Genomic DNA, 17,786 nt, shown 5'->3' on the forward strand with positions numbered 1-17,786 from the left:
TCAGATAAAAATGTGCAACATTATTCTCAGTTTGACTGTCCCAAACATAGCTTTTGTGAAACAGGACATGAACATAAAAGACTAGACGAATGTGTCGCTGAAGCACAAAAGATTTAGCCATTTCCAAATTGAGACTTGTTACATCAACGATGCTCAGTAAATGCAACATGTATACGACACGCCAATTATACCCCAAGTGTACAGTACATACCACACACATGAAAACAAACACATCAAACAGAGCAGAATACAACACCACCATACTCTGGTAAGGCAAATCTGAAATGGGCAAGCTGTGACGAGTATTGTTCCATAGCTACAATAACTGGCAGCTATCTGGCATTAAATAACCCTTCGGTACATAGTGTTTTGGAGGGGACACAAATAGTGTTAAACTGATTTCCTACACGTGTTATTGGGAGAAAATCCATCTTCGTTTACAGAAAAAAATAAAACCTCATCCAAAAGCTACCGCTTACACAGATACATAAATAAAATGTGAATCTTGGCATCAACTTAAAGAAAAAAGGATGGGTCCGTCTATAAACATTTTGCAAATATTGATACGTACCAAAAAGCTTATGAGCTTCAGTCATGACAAATGAATGATTTTGTTTTTTGGAAACGAACATGGTGAGAGGGTGACATTTTGTCACTTCAGATTATGTCGCTATAAAATATACAACCCCAAATAAACTTGACCCCACATCACAAATATAGTGCACTGTGCAACTTGTAACAAAGTTTGGCCGACTATGAAAGATACACTGTCGTTGTCATCGTAGTGTCCCTTCCTCTGATGTCCAGGTTCCTCTGAGGAAAGAGGATAGCAGGCACCAGTGGTTTGGGAACAGCAAATCCTCCGTTTGTCATTTTGCGTTTCTCCTCAAAACGTCTCCTTACCTTGTTCGTCGTCAGGTGGGGACCGGGCGTTGTGTGTCCAGTCCATGGAGGAACAAATGCTGTCCCCTTTCTCACAGATAAGCAAATGCACAAAGCACACACACACTCACAGAGACACACTGTATGTTACAAAATAACACATTTGTCTTTATCCTTCGATTCTTTCTTGGCTTTGCGTTCCCCGCTTGAGGACTGTTTTCCTGGGCTGGGTGTGGCTCCAGCAGCTGCTGCCGTCCCGGCGCCAGCTGCTGCTCCGCCTGCTCCTGCACCTCCTCTGTCGGCCTCATCTCCCTCGGCAGGCTCCTGCTGGCCTTGCTGCACAAACAGGACAGTGGGGCAAGTCAGGATACAAGTTCAGAGATATGTGTATATCACAATGCAAAGCTACTTCTCTGTACTGGAACATGGTGATAAGGTTTAATATTAATGTTTGGTTTAAAAATATGGCAGGTTGTATGTACAAATTACAATCACCGTAAGTGTATGAAGCCATTCAATCTTTATTTAAAAAAGGCACAGTAATGTTGGGAATCTCCTCGTGAATAAGGTATTGGGCTATATTTGAATATAAATGTAATAGCATACCGTAAGATATAACAACCCTGATATGGGGTTAAATGCAGGCTCTGTTACTTAACAACTTAACATTTTGACAGTCAATTTTATGATTTAGGTATAGAGAGAGGTAAGAAGAAAGTAGGAATAAACATGAGGAAATGATTTTAGTTTTTTTTAACACAATTGATATGCTGTACAAACATTTATGATGGAAAAAGGCACGCATATTTGGAAGAAAAATTTAAATAAAGATTCTTTAAAAAAAATAGGACTGGTTGGAGAAAGACAGAGAGATCTCTTGGAGAAGCTAACAAAACCAAGAGCTTCTAAAAAAAAGTGGATTGTCAAATTGATTCTAATTATGCTATGTATAGAAATAATTGAATCGATATGCTGTACATCTCGCATGTGTGCAACATGGAACAGTAATGACTTCAGTGCCTCATCAGCTCCAGGGACAATGCTGTGTCTTGACCTCAGTGAAAGGATGCAGCTTCACAAGGACAAATAATACTATATACTATCCCTCATCTTCAAGTTCTCCTTTATAGTTAAAGTCTCTGAAGCAGACAACCACCTGTCTCCAAAAGGCAGCATCTTCCCTCTATGCTACTTTAAATGCCCCACGTTTGTTCAAAGTCCTACTTCTCCTCCTTTTCTCACTTGCTTTTATCTCCCTCAACCACCCCACCTGTGCCTGTGCTGCTGCTGCTGCTGCTGCTGCTTCTGCTGCCGCCGCCGCCTGCTCCTGCTCCTGCTCCTGGTCCTGGTAGTACTGGGAGGCTCGTCGGTCCTCCTCTTCCTGAAGTTTTTTTGCCAGCTCTAGGTCACTGATGCCCTCAGGGAGCTGCTCCAACTGTAGATCCTGGCTTTGCTGCTCCTGCTGCAGTGACAGCGCCATCAGATAGTCCTGACACATGCACAAAGAGAGAGAAAGGCTTAATGATTTATGAGCAAAGCTGTCACTGTGCTATACTGTGCTCTGATTAGGCAACTGCTGAACTACCTCAGCCTGTACTGCAAACAGACCAATCCACACGCAAGCATTGTTGCAATCCACAACTTCAGTCATTTTTTTTTTATTATATTATATTTTTTTATTATTTATTAACAGGGCCATTTGTGTCGGTCTTCATTCATTTTCATTTGCTGCACTATCTTCATTATTCTTTTTGTAGTAATTAGTTGCAGTGCAATTGACAAAACACCCTTTATGCTGTTGCTATCCATTGTATTACACTATCTTTGTAATATGTCATGTACTTCGTCATTTACAAAAGACCCAATTTCCCAAGTGCGGTCATTACAAGTTTTCTCCAATCTAAGGGGATTGACTATGAGTGCAGAACATTGCCTGAATGGATTTTTCTCACCAACCCCATCTCGGAGATAAGGAGGTGCTGGGCCGGAGTAAGCAAGGAGAATAAAAAGTAATATCCCCCATGCTCTTGTCTAGTCTGTGTGTGAGAGCAAAGGTAGACCATTTATCAGCAGGCGTTTGGACCAATGTCAGCCAGAGCTACAGTTAAGGATGGAGGAGGTGGGCGCCATGCTACCCTGACATGTGCTTTTCAGGCTGTCGTGTGTGTTTAAAAAGCTATTATTATTATTATTATTATTATTATTATTGAGCAACTTCCTTTGTATTCTCTCTTCTTTTTTTATAACCTAGGCTGAATAACCTGAGCTTTTTTAATCTAGTTTCTTTTAGTCTCTCCTTTCCTCCAGTGTTTCTCCAATTTCTGTACAGTAGCGCAGTAAAGACCAGTATGACCTTACTGTTCTGGTATTCTGTCTTGGCCTATGTGATACACTGATGTGTGAAAAGCACATCATGATAAAGCGCAATCATGGGTTTGGAGTGGATAATTTGCTGCTTCTGCTAGTCTTGCCTGCATCAGTGCTCAGACCTGGTCTATCTGATCCTGCTGGCCGCGGTACACAGTCTCTGGATTGGAAGGAGGCCGCAACCGGAACTCCGAATCACAAAAGTTGCCGTCTCCGTCGACATTGTGCAGACTTTCCCAGACGACCTTCTCCTCTGTAAGGAAACCTTGGTCTGTAACCAGGAGGTATAGCTGGCCCTAGGAAACAAGCACACACACATATTACCAGTGTCGCACTGTATGCCGACATACTGGACTGTATGGTTTCTACTTTTAGTACACACACCCACACCATCTGTCTATGACTGTTGATCCTGTGTGATTGGTGTGCATCTAAAAGTGCAGCTGTGTCATTTCAAAAGAACTTAGGCTGCCATGATGCTTTGTCAGACGGTTATAGGAGACATACAGTTTCTAGTACTATTCAAAATGAGAGTAAGCAGGCTCCATTGCCCCTCCTGCAGATAAAAGGAAAGGTCTGTACAAGCTGGAGTGATATGGCAAGCCAACTATGGGCAGGCACTGCTAGAGATTGGATGAAAACCTCCTAAAGGGTCATCATTATCGGTCTAAATCTGTTATACATAAATACGTAGCTTTCCTCAGTTTGAAAAACATGTTATAGCAAATCTGTGAACACTGCAGGAAAGTACTGAGACTATTATACAGAATAGAATAAGAAGTAGATGGCAACACTTGATAGCAAGGTATTTTTCTTAATCTACTGTGAATAATACTTACAAATGTAAAACATGTAATATATTTTTTTATCAAACTTAACTGTTCATCAAAGAATAAGTAAGCATTTGAACCATTTCTTATTGAATAGCCTGCAGAGGAGCATTTCATTAAATCAAATGCATACAGGGCCGTCTCCTAAAGATTGCAGAAGGAGTTTTGCTGATATATGAATGAACATTAGCAATGAAACAGAACAAAATATATCTGTGGAAGAGGCTTAAAAATTGTCCTGTAAAAGTAAACGGCTTCAAGGTGCTCGTCGCTGACTGAAGGGACAGTTCATAACACATTCTGACCTATTTAAGTTGCTGCAATCTCTAAAGTAAACTCCACAAGTGATTCTCAATCTGACTCATGCAAATGATGCCAACACTACTTGGTGTTTACCTTGTATTTGATCATGGTGCTAAAGTGGTTGTTCCTGAAGAAGACACAGAGCTCTCCCTCCTGTACGGTGGAGGTGAGCTCACATAAGCCGTGGTACGTAAGCTGAGTGGCTGTGCCGCTCAGAAACTGCTCCGCCACGATGCCTGGGGCGAGACAAGGGGAGGAAGACACACACATGAACACAAACACGAGAGATTGGATTTGTGATTGATGAGCAAACGAGGAAACATGGAACCATGATGAGTGTTACATAAATGCTTTATCGCATCTTTGATCATGATTGTAGACGTGTATTTTTTAGAATATACAGACAAATTAAAAATTGACTTGACATTGAGTGATATTATGTCCATGTTAGTTATGATGCATTTATTTTGATAAGCTTCACCTCTTAACCTCTGACAAATGCAGTTCTGAAGATACTCAATTATTTAGCTGAGCAAGGAGCGTAACTTTTAATGTGACTAGTAAATTAACACATATTCACTGGATGAGTCATCTGCACAACAATCAAGCAAACAGTACTTATTGATAGGCCACCATTTGGAAATAATGTTGAAAACCCTGCTGTCATGCTTGTAATAACTATTTAAACATTCAGACTCTGCTCCGACAGAAAACTGCCCAACAATGAGACACAACTTTTACAGATTGGTGGAATAGAGCTATTGCATACTTCCTATTAAATATTTAAGTACGCTTTAGCATGGCCACAATCATCCTCTGAGATCTTTATAATTAGAGTATATCAGTCCATTTAATGTGGCTGGTAGCATCAGCGTCAAAACACTTAAATAGAGCCCTCAGCTAGAAAAACTAATATCACAGAGGGAGGTGAATCTCCCATCTCAATATCATGATCAACAAATGTTGATTTGGCAGCAGACCAGCTGACAACTACTCAGGAAGCTTAGTGTTGAATGAGCAAATATTTTTATTGGAGAAGTTACTGACAGCTGGGAAGACAAATGTGAGCTGTGGAAGTAGGTCATTTAGATGAGCCACATGTCCTGGTTTCATTTGAACTTGGTCTGTGGTTTTGGTCAGAAAGCAGAGGGAGTGAAGAGAAGGCACTCACCTTCCCCTGCCAGCTCACTGTTGTCTGACTGCTTGCAGGATATTATCTTCTCTACCAGCTGGTTGTAGCTGCAGTTGCCAACTGCCTTGACAGTGTCATGCATCTGCAAATAAAAACAACGAAGAATATTTACCACGCTGTGATGCCGTTTTACTAAAAGCCAAGGAAGATTTATACAAAATGTCTTATCGAGAGAAACATTCTGGTGACAAGGGATTCAAACTTGATCCCTTTTTGATACAGTTCAACTAAAACGCCCATTTACCCCTTACCTATCTTCATTTAAATGTGGTGTAAATGCTGTAATCTCAAATTAACAAATCAACTGCACATAGACTGCTTCCAAGAGAAGTCTGAAACTGGACCAGGACTTTGTGGAAGTAGATATTACATTAAATGTAATTCAAAAGCTAAACTACTGTTAAATGTATGCAACCCATTTAGGTTGATCCAAAACAGACAAAAACTGGAGGGAAAAAATTAACCGAACTAATATGAAAGCGACCTCAAACTGCAGTCGTTGTCAGGTACAATATTTCATTACTTTCAGTGAATTTGAAAGAGACGTGTCCAGGATAGAGAGGGGGGCAATACAAGTAATTTGCTTACGGGAGGTCCATCTCACCTGCGGGTCAACCAGCCAGCCATGGTAGAGAGGGATGTCAAGCAGATCAAAAACAATGCATTCTGGGGTGTACTCGAAGACTCGCACCCCTGTGAACTTCACGTTCACATCCAGACCGGTCTGCAGCTTGTGCAACACTGCCATGGCATCACTCATGTTCTAGGAAACAAGGAAAACAACGGTTCAGACTTTTGGAAGGAATATTTGGTAACAATGCAGTAGAGAGATGAAACAATATGAACTTGAGGTATACGCAAACAAATCTCTAACAAAAAGCCATATTTGCTTGTGTATTGAACACATTATACAGAACCAAAAGCTGTGTCCAGTCCAGATGTTTTCGTGGGCTGTGTTTGTCTGCTACATTATTTCTGGTTGTCTGCATACAGTCAGCATAGCTGAAGCTATCAGGGATTGATTTTTCTACCAATCAAGAAGCCATTAGCTGCCATTTATTCCTGTACCATACAAAAACAGCTTCCACACACTCACACCTTAATTGATTTTATTTAAATATATGTTCTTTATAGTTACTTTAATGTGACGAAGTTGACTGTTTTCATATTTACTGCACTTACTAGGTTTCACTTTGATTACTGTGATTCAATGTCCAAACACAAGAAGAAATGGAAGTCACTGCTAGGAAACCATTTAATGGTACATCTCTGACTGAGCTCTCAGGATCATCAAGAGACATGATATGAATATTACGAAGGAGTGGACAAATTATCAGGTGCATGTGACAATATAATACAATCCACTAGCCCTGCAAACTACCCAACCGCTGTTTGATTGTCTGATAGCTGGCAGTAGAAACGTGACGAGGGAGGAGGAAAGGCATGCAATACAATGGTCCTACATTTAGGCTTTAGCTGCAAAATATGTTTTTTAATCCATCAGGGATTTCTTTATTTTATTAGTCCCACAGTGGGGGCATTTATTCTCTACATTTTGACCCATCCGTAGCATTTTAAGGAGCAGTAGGCTGCCCCTAATGAAGCGCCCGGGGAACAATTTGGGGTTAAGTGTCTTGCTCAGGGACACTTAGACATGCAAGCTATGGAGAGACTGGGGATCGAGCTGGCTACCTTGTGGTTGCAGGACGACCACTCATCCCCATGAGCAACAGCTGCCCGCCCATGAGCTAAAGCCAGCAATATAACGTAGGACTCAAACTGTGACTACATGGTCAGAAACCTAAACCCTGAGCTCACCATGCCCCTAAAATGTTTTTCTGTAGTCAAGTCAGATGGTTCACTTCTTTGGCCATTTTAGTGATGTAGTCTCTTAACTTAAAGTGTATTATACTGATAGTTGTTCTACAGAAATCAGTGCTCATTTTTGATATTTTCTCAGGGCTTTAACATTAAGTTACAGGATGATTCAACAATGTTTCAAACCACTACAGAGTTCATACTATAGCTTGGATCTCACTCTAGTGTGCGCCATAATTAGTTAAGAAGGTCAGTAGACCTTCGCAACAAAACAATTATAAATCCAGGTAAAATATCGACTTTAAACATATTGTTGTGTCTTTTTGTCCAGGTGATGGAAGTTGACTCATTGGATGCGGCAGTAGCATTGACATCACTGTTTCACATGATACTAATGCCCATCACTATGAACTGACTGAGCTGTGATACCAGAAGGAAAACACAAAAGTCTTGAAAAAGTAACGGCCACTAGAGTCTAAAATTCCCCTGGCTTTGTACGAGACAGTCAGTTGACATTGAAATGTAGACAAATATCAAGCTCATGGATACGAGGTATGTGTCATCACACCAGGGAAGTGATGTTACACAAAACAAAGCCTGAAGGCATCAAGATGTCTGGGGCAGGTTTACTGTCTTATCGAGATACATCTACTGAATTAAACCCAGAACACAACAGGGTATAAGAAAAGCTGTTCTTGATTGACAGCTGCTAATGATACTGTGTGCTTACTTTATTAACGTTGCACAGACCCTGAAAAAGTATTGCTTCATTTTTCTTTGGCCTTCAGCAGTTTGTAAGAAGTTCAGCATGGATTTGTTTAAAGTTTGTGTCGCCAATTCCAACAGCTCTTTACCACCGTGTTACCACTGTGTTTCTACATGTGGTGAATCACAATGGCAGATGCTGATTGTTGCAAATGTGACTTCCCTAAAACATTATCCAATTTACAAAAATACTATTTTAGGTTTTCTTCTTTAAGCAGCTTTTAAGCGCTCATGAAGAAGAATGGCTTCACCAATTGCAGGGTGTTTCCAAGTTTCAATAACATAAATCTACCACTCTGTTTCCATGGTTTTAATTGTATTTGTCTTCTGCTCTTTTTTCTTTTAACACTGATAAGCAAACATCAGTTTTGTGAGGTAGAAAAATCTGAACTGTGCCTTAATTTAAATTATGTTTTTATCTCTTGAAGCAGAGAGAAGAGTTTAAATAAATAATTTTTTTTCAGTGACTGAATGATTGAAGAGACCGTTTCCACTACATCCTTTAAGTATGAGTGAGGATTTAACCACGACTGCACTGTGACCACTGTTGACGTTAAATACACATTGCATCATATATATTCCATATAGTATGTCACGTGTACGCATCCATACACACATGTGAACCCAACAAAACAGACGAGTCTCAGAGAAATGTTCCCCAGCTGGCTCGAAACCTCTGCTGCCATTTAAGTCATGCAGCGGAGCCCTACAACTCATTTATGAGCATGTAATTGTGAGTTATGTCAAAGCTTTCACAATAAACTACTAGAGAAGGTAAACGGTCACAAAAAATGACTTGGAAGCAAAGCCAAAGCCAAACTTGAGTCTACAAACTGCAGATGTATTTGCAGTTGACCAGCTGGGGAACAGGGCTGAATATTAATTAAATACAACTGTTCAATACAAAAATGCCAATAAAAGAAAAGAAAAAAAAGAGTTACAGTGTGTAGAGTGTGAAGAGTTTTGCCTGGTGTAAATTACAACATTGGAACACAATTCCATGCACGACACATTACATTATATTTGATATATTATGTTATAGGTGACAACGCTTCAATATTCAGATTAATATAATTAAACTATAGTATCGACCAGATCACTTTAAAACAAAAAACACATATTTTTAATGTGAATTTTTATTTTTCATGATGATTGCAATCATTTTGTGTGTGCACCAATTATGAAATGTCACATGCAAACATTTTCAAGCATTTCAAAAGACACATTTTGATTATTTCATGTAGATTAATCAGTATAATGGCCGTCAAATTGAAAAAGAAATGAGCAAAAGGTCACTGGGCAGTGACTATTTTTCAGTTTACAGCAGAGATACTGCACGTCCCATGAACGGTGAGCTACGGTGAGAGCTGAGGGGAAAAGCCTTCAGCTAATCCATCCGAGTGTGTGGATTAAGACACTTATGAGCAGAAGTGATGTCAGGATTAGCAGGGCTGTGTAATGGACAACATCTCTTCACTGTAGGGCAGAGGGCTCCAACAGCAGATGATTAGCATAGCATCACTTGCATTCATCTGTGCTCGTGTTGGACACACTTCCACAGTATAATATGAGGACCGGGCTGTGTCGAGGACTTTCTGTATTCTTACATTCACTCTTCAACCTAAGTGTTTAAGGAGAGGCCGCTCTGCTCAACTCTCTACGTTGAATTTCCCCCAAAAAGCACCTGAAAATATAATAATAACATATAATCCTGAGTAAATGTAATTAACTGGTAGTTGACAGAATATGGCATTCTGTGCCAAGATGAGGGATTTGGTTCCAAAGCGTTCCTTTATTAACGCCAGAGTCCTAGTTGATAATAGATGTGTGGCAGTTAAAACATGCAGCCAAGAAATAAAACATGTATCTATAGGAAAAAGAATATTGGAGAATGAGCCATCTTCCTCGTGCTGCATTTTAATGTTAAAATTAAATATGTTCTGCTCAGCAACGTACTTGAAAAACTGTTTTGATTGTGAAATACATAGTATTGCTGATACTGTGATCAAGTGGTGTGCCATTGCTAAATCAACCCATTTTCAGGGAAATGCAACTATCAGATTTTTTCATGAGCATGTATGTTAATGCAAACTTTATGAGGCTGTCTGCATTCATGTGAATAAAAAAAAATACACAGCAGATCTATAAACCTAAAGAGCAACATGTCAATCACTGCAGGACAAAAGTAAACCATTACATAATGCTGTGACCCATCAGTGGAAGCTGTAAATAATGAATAGTTTACAAGACTGTAATGTCCAACAATGTGGGTCATATACGTTCATGAATCCTGGTACACATCAGCACTGCACTGCTCTACATTGCTGCTGGATGCATCATTGTCTAATCTACAGTTTCTAACATTTGTCAGCACCTATATACACACATATGGATGACAGAACAGCTCTTAACATGAAGCGACTAAGCTAAGATGCATGCGTGTGCATTGGAGCTAATGTAATAGATTGCATTAGATTGTGCATATGTACCTAACAAACAGATTATGTATAGCTTAATCTCTGATCATATAAGAACATTGATGCTGCTTGAATTAAATCAGTGTCCAACACCACAACCTGTTCACAACCTCTCCATTTACTCCCGTAAATCAGTTTTTATGATTCCAAACCATTTATTTGTCTCTGACATCTCCATCAGCAATTTCTCTTTATGTGGTTGTTTCACTTAATGTCGCTGCTTACTCAGTTACAGATAGATTACTATTCAGAAAGCTTTTAATTTGATTACCGGGGAGTCCAAACAGCATCCCATTCATCAGCAAACAGGCAAGGGTTAAGAAAAGATGCGAGATCTGAGATAAATGCTTTTTTTAATTCTAAGTTGGGATTTGTATCTGCTTTACTCAGCAGCAAAAGAAAGGCCCATTACTGTGAATGACTGTTAAAAACCAAAGAGGCTTCTTTGACATGATAACCCATTTCATGAACCATCATCGAGGATGAATTGCCTTGCAAGAGGGTTGTTGAGCTGGGTCCACTGAGACAAGCGCAGAGAAAAAAACCCTCTCTCACTCTAACTTACACAACTCCGGCGAGTAAATATTTAACAATAGCTAAAGAGCAGCCATGCAACTGCTATTTTAATCCTCATACACTCCTGTGGCAGATGATGTTTTTTAAGCTGAATTTATAAATAGAACAACTTCTGTTATGAACTCCTACAGCTCTTTCCAAAGTCATGGTGACTTCAGTTGTATTTTATAACGAACCAATAAGCAATGAAAGCATATCTCTTCAAGATATAAACAAGAGGACACCTTGTGTTTGACATTTCAGACTTGCTCTTAGCTCCCAAAGCCCGGCCCACTGTCGTCTCCACATACTGTGTCAACCACAGCACACGGACATCAGGACACCCACATGCTAAAGAGCTCTCAGGCCAGTGTCTAGGATTAGACTGCCATAATAACTATGCAACACAAACTCTGACCACTCCCTTACTTTAACAGTGCATGCTGAGGCCACCACTGATTTATTTAAGAGGTTGTATTTCAGCCAAATGTATATTTAGAAAGGCCTTTGCAGTGAGCTTCTATGGGGCGACTGCACATTCTCTCCTCTTTGAAAAGGGGACAAGTGTGGCTTCAAATCATTTACAGATGTGCTGGTGCTCTGCCACGCAAGGCGGGGCCTCTCCCAGCCCATAAGCAGGAAGTGGAGATGGGAGGAAGCAGGGGAGCTGGAGCTCCATCTCCAAGTGCCACTCATGGTGAGCCACACACACGGCCTCAGTAATAGCCAGGAGCTGAACCAGCCATGCGTCTCTAAGCATTCACAGCCATGTGAAACAACATAATCTGACACTACTGACCCATGTTGTTCCCTCGGTCTCGCAAGACACCATTTATGTATCCAATAGGGCAGTGGAAACAAGCTGAGCTGCAGTTTCATGTGGTTTGTAATCAACTCAATGCTTATTTCCACATTATGGAACATCCACTGACCTTCTCTGCTAACTCAATGCAAATTAGTTTTAGTGTAAGCAGCGAGCTGCTGAATGCACGTCAGAGCAGTGTGCACCTCACTTTAAAGACTGTGGTGATAATACATCAATGATGACGGTGAGAACAGCTGAGATATTTGGAGTGTGTTGATGAGACAAAGTAAGAGCTCATGTTCAACTTGCACAACTCTGGTTTCCACTCGGAGAGGGAGTTCATCCCTAAAGCCCTGCGCTCCAGTCAGCAGCTTACTAATGCACACACATAAGCAAAAACACATGCCTGTTCAATAATAATATTCCGCAGTGATTAGGCAGGACTCACCTGCTCATAGTTTAGCCGCTGAGCCTCCGATATCTCTTTAGGCTTGGTTTCAAGAATGTAGTCTCCTGCAGTGCGACAGAGAGAGAGAGATGCTGACATATGTTGACTTGTGTTGCATCGACAGAACAAAACAACCACTGACTTGATGGGAGTCAGATGTTATGAGGTGTTTTTATGAGCCGCATTTCATGCTGGACCAGCTGTTTCCCCCAAGAAAAGTCTGTGTCAAACATGTAGCATCAGTCTGTCCGCCGTGGTGTCACCTGAGAGCTCTGTGGACTCGGCTCTGTAGCAGAGAGCACAGCCTGCCAGCGGTCTGCTCCAGCTCTGTGCAGCCTGATCAGCGCTACTAACGTGCTGACCACAACACCTCAAGTCACATGTATATTTTGGTTGAAGATTGCCGTTCTCTTGAATAGTATAGTGCTTATACAACTTTTAAAGATATTTTCCAGTATTGGACTTAGTTATAATGGCAAAAGAGGTCATGCAAATATATTCTTGTTATTGCCGTGTTATTGCAGTCCCTACTTTTTAAGCTTTTTTTCTTGTAATTTGTGCTTTATAATTGTAATGACTGAGCTAGAAAAGCACGGTGATTTCTTCATGTGCATGCTGTGAGGGACCATGTGACGGTAAAGACATGTTTAAATCTATTTTTGGTGAACAAACTTGCTGTATGAACTAAACTCAAAATGATAGACCAGTCAGGCTCATATACTATTTGTAGCCGAGTTCTGCAACATGTGAACTTTACAAATTTGGACTTAACAACAGACTAACTGCTGGTTGCAGTTTTGAAAAATGTGTCCGACTTGATTTCTATGCGGTCACCGTAGATGACGATTGTTTTTCAAGCTTGGGGGGCAGCAAGCTGAGTGGTTTTACGACAGCGTGTCCTTGACAGGGAAAACACCCTCACTGCTCTGTACTTTGAACTGTGGACTCACTCACCCTGGTCATCCCTTAATATCTGTATCTGTCTGCCTCTAGGCGTCCGGATCACTGGCCATGCTACACAGCGAACGCTGTGCAACGACCACTTTAAAACACCACATCTGAACTACATCACTATTCATCACTCTTGGTGGTTTTGTCTGTGTGTTATGACAAACAGGGCAGGGACAATATTAACTTTGTGTGAAATTATTATGCAAGCACATACCTCCCAAATACCAAACAAGACAAAAAAATACACAGTGATTATTTAGCAGTGATTTATAAAGATGAGAGCACTGTTTGAGCCATGGACAGAAACCAGTTCAACAATCACACTGAGGTGGCAATCACCCTTAAAAGATTGCTTTGATGTGGGTTACTTTAGTCTACTAATGGCAGTGGATACTAAAGGCCCTGACAGGAGACACTAGTGAAGACTGGCTCTACCTCGAAGGAATCCCTGCTGTAATCATACACTCTACTTTGATATTGTGGAGTAATTTTAGTTATGAAGGGCAGGACACAGCCAGAGAGAAGAGATAGCTCCGGCTTCCTTTGCAACAGCAGCAAACTTAACCATGGGGGATTCCCCTGTTCTGGTCTCTTCCTCTGTTGACTCTGGAATATATATATCTGACCTCTCAAATTGGAGAGGACAAGAAACACAAGAATGTGTGCTACGCTTTTGAAACTCAGCAGCAGTTGCTTTACATGCTTTACGTGTGGACTCATGGGTAATACTCTCCTAAAGCAACTCATTATTAAAGTATGCTACTTAATATATCAGAATCAGCTTCAGATTATATATATATATATATATATATATATATATATATATATATATATATATATATATATTAACTGACGTATCACCACGATCATAAGTATTGCATTTCCCCTCATTTGATTAAAATAAATAAAAAAGCTGTTCTGCTTACTTAAATATTCGTTATTTCACTTTAATGATTCGCTCATTCCACCTGTTCGCTGTTTGTTTTGATCATAAGTATTGCATCAACTTCCTCTTGAGAAAAAGCTTTAATAGCTCAAAACACTTACCAAGATACTCCATCAGTTGCTCAACAGTTATAATTTCCATCATAGGTGGCATCTTAACCTGCAGCAGAGAGACATGGACACCCATTGTTCAACTAATTTAGTACCAACAACAGGAAAAGAGTGTATAAAACACCTCATGCCAACGTATCAACATGTACTAACATGTTGATATAAAATGATATAGTGCCGACATGTCTTGACATAAATTACTTTACTAACGATGAGGGATAGAGGCAGTGTTGGATGTGTATGTTAACCATAAGAACATCTGAACGGTAAATCAATGCTTAAAATAAATGGTCCTTTCTCCAGAGAAACATTACCACTGGCAGAGCTTAGAAAATCATAGATCTATGCTCATCTCGGACCTTTACCTTCCATGCAAGCAGAAGCACATTCATTATTGCCAGTAATGGACAGGGGCCGTTCTCGTTTTGGGTGATGATCGGCGTATTCTCCTCCCTCCACTTGATCCACTTAATGTGGTATATGGACTGGCCGGCGGCTCGATCCTTTGCGCACGAAGTCTTCGTCCCATCCGCTGCCCCGTGCTCGCCCTGCAGGGCCAGGGCCAGTCCTCTGTCCTCCAGTCCCTCACTGTTCAGGTCGGAGCTGGGGCAGGAGTTGAGGTTGGAGAAGGACTCAAGTGAATCTATGCTTCGGGACTCTCCGACAAGGCTGCGATCGGGGTCACTCCCACTCGGCAATCCCTCCGACAAGGTGTGATCACCGGACAGCCCAGGCTTGACGTTTGCTGTGATTACTTTGTCCGGACACAGCCGAGTCGGTTTGGCAAGTCTTGTCGATTCACTTTCTCCACGAGCCAAAACCTCAGCCTGTGCATGTGTGCCTTCCTTGGCGAGAGGTGCGGACGGGCTATCAGGTTTGTTGTTTACTAACTTTGAGACACCACCCTCGCTATCTTCTGCAGCCAGCACCGAGTCATGCCCCATCCCGTTACTGATCTGATCCCCGGACCCCGACCCGCTCGTCTTGGTGTCGTTCCTCTTACCTTCCTGGACTGGGAAGACGTCGATCACTTCCGAAACGCCAGACTTCCCAGCACTGGGAATGACATTAACGTAGCTAGGAGCACTAACATTTGTGGTGCTGTTATTGCAACTAACGTTCACCAAAGTACTGAGAGGAGCCTCACTATTCTTGCATTTCTCGGCTGCTCCTTTCCCTCCGCCGACAGCCGTAACATCGCCCATCGCTCCCGCAATCGTGGCACACAAAGACCTCCCGTCCGTGTCTCGATGCAGGTTTGCATTTTTCTCCATTTCGATTTACAGACTGTCGACAGATTTTTTTTTCAGCTCAATTGCAGCAGGAGCTTCATTCCCAAAGACGCCATGACGACTCTGACGTCATCAGAGTGAATCGCTTTCAGGCCGAGCAAAGGGGAGGCAGGCGGTGGTGCCTTTGGTTGGGCTCGTATTCTTCAGATTATCAAATTCATCGCTCTGATTTAATATCTGTGGCCTGTCCAATATATTGATTGATTGTATTAACAGTATCCCCTCAGATGTGTTTCAATGTCTGGAATGACTAGGTTACTGTTTACATTTGAGCTGATATTCATTATAAAAACGAATTTGTAATATTTTTGATGGGCATTTACGACAGATGCAAAAGTACTACTCTTCAAATTGTTTACTGTCTGACTGTAAGCACAACATCACCGGTGTCCTCAGCAAGGTAGCGAAATACAGAATACAAAAAAGTTAATACCATGGCGGGGTGTATGCTTGGAGATTTACAACAGAAAGATACTAATGCAGTTGGCTGTATGCACAAACCGTTGACAAGTGCCTACTTTTACGATTATTCCTGAATGTAGACTGAACGGAACCTGCCGTGGCCTGAATCATCTCGCGTGCATGGTCCGAGTGCTCGCCACTTTGTGAGACGATAAAAATCTCGCGTTGTCAGCATTCCGTATTTCTAAAGAGCCTACAATAACAACAATAACTTATACATGATTAACAGTCATTGTTACCGTATTGCCTCCGGATAAACGCGACTTTTTGAATTTGTTGTTAACAAACACATGAAAACCAAAGTATTTGTTTATTTCTTTAGTAGTGTGCAAAAACCCAATCACCCTTAATTCAAATGAATTTAATTTGAATAACTGTCTCCATTTATAGAGTATAATTATCGTACGGTATCTCTACCCTTTTCTAACCACCATATTTTATAACTAGTCTTCATCTTCTATCAACATGCAGTAACTGCTTATACTCGCTAGATGACAGCAATTACTCGTTCGAGCTGAGACCTGAGACTGATCTCTGCATAAAACCTGCATAGACCATCCAAAAACCCACCCTTGCCCCTGACAACCCATAACCTAAAGCTAGAGAGGTACAGTGACAGTTCAGAGGAAGGGTTGCCAAGGAGAAATGTGCTTTCTTTTCTTTCCTCATTTAAATAGAGTAAGGTATGGTTTACCCTATAGGTTTATGATCTTGACAAGGATAGATCAGATTTTTGTCAAACCGTGCAGAGTAATATATTAAGCCTCTTCAAGCATTCAAACCTTGATGAAAAAGAGCCTTCTTTGGGGTTATGTTAGTTAGCCACTAATGTTACATTTGAGCATTCACTGAATGTGGTAATTTAATACAACATAGTTTTATTTAAAAACTATTTTCATACTTTTTAATCTAGATACATTTTTAAAAATACAGAATTTGCTTCCAAGTAATACTTGTACGCAGACCATCAGGGCACCAGTCACAAGCATGGACATAAAGCACCTGACCTGCAGAAAGACAGTACAACAGTACCAAGTGCTTGAGAGAACCATAACTACATACTATACCTTAAGATTCCCCACATAACTAAACATAACCATTAGTAACTGCAAGCCAGTTATACTGTGAATTGTATTCGTTTACATAGACTCTATTGAGATGGAAAAAAATAAAATAACAACCGGTGTCAGATGCACATGATGACACCAGAGATATCCTTCACAGTATTTTTGGGGGGTTCAAAGGTTATTTGGGTGAAGTGGAACCAACTTAATGTAACTTTGTGGCTAACAAAACAATAAACCAAACCAGGAAATGGATGGAAGGGGAAAAATAACTTAGATATATTTAAATTTATATTCATACCACATGTCTCATGTCTCAATTTCATATTTCCTCATAAGTAGGAATGTATCCTCCATATAACCTCACCACTATGAACAGTATGAAAACACTTGGTAAACCCGGAAGTCATGACTTGCGGATGTAAACAACGTGCAGACTCATTAAAGTGCCTCAACAGTTCGGTGCATGTTTGCAGGCTTATGGCCGTGACATAGTTTTGCTGAACGGTAGTTTACACG

The 17,786-nt window shown here is 40.8% G+C and overlaps 1 protein-coding gene across 1 annotated transcript; it reads right to left on the minus strand.

Moving 5' to 3' along the window:
- Nucleotides 1-1,029: 1,029 nt before the first annotated feature.
- Nucleotides 1,030-15,723, minus strand: mindy2 (MINDY lysine 48 deubiquitinase 2; the record flags this gene model as incomplete). The annotated part of the gene is made up of 9 exons (XM_079217451.1): nucleotides 1,030-1,218; nucleotides 2,153-2,371; nucleotides 3,372-3,545; nucleotides 4,476-4,618; nucleotides 5,554-5,656; nucleotides 6,179-6,337; nucleotides 12,443-12,507; nucleotides 14,441-14,498; nucleotides 14,815-15,723. The coding sequence occupies 9 exons, from the start codon at nucleotides 15,721-15,723 to the stop codon at nucleotides 1,030-1,032; spliced, it is 2,019 nt and encodes a 672-aa protein (XP_079073577.1).
- Between the last annotated feature and the right edge of the window lie 2,063 nt (nucleotides 15,724-17,786).

This window comes from Taurulus bubalis (assembly GCF_910589615.1).
Source record: "Taurulus bubalis genome assembly, chromosome: 4".
Taxonomy (NCBI): Eukaryota; Metazoa; Chordata; class Actinopteri; order Perciformes; family Cottidae; genus Taurulus; species Taurulus bubalis.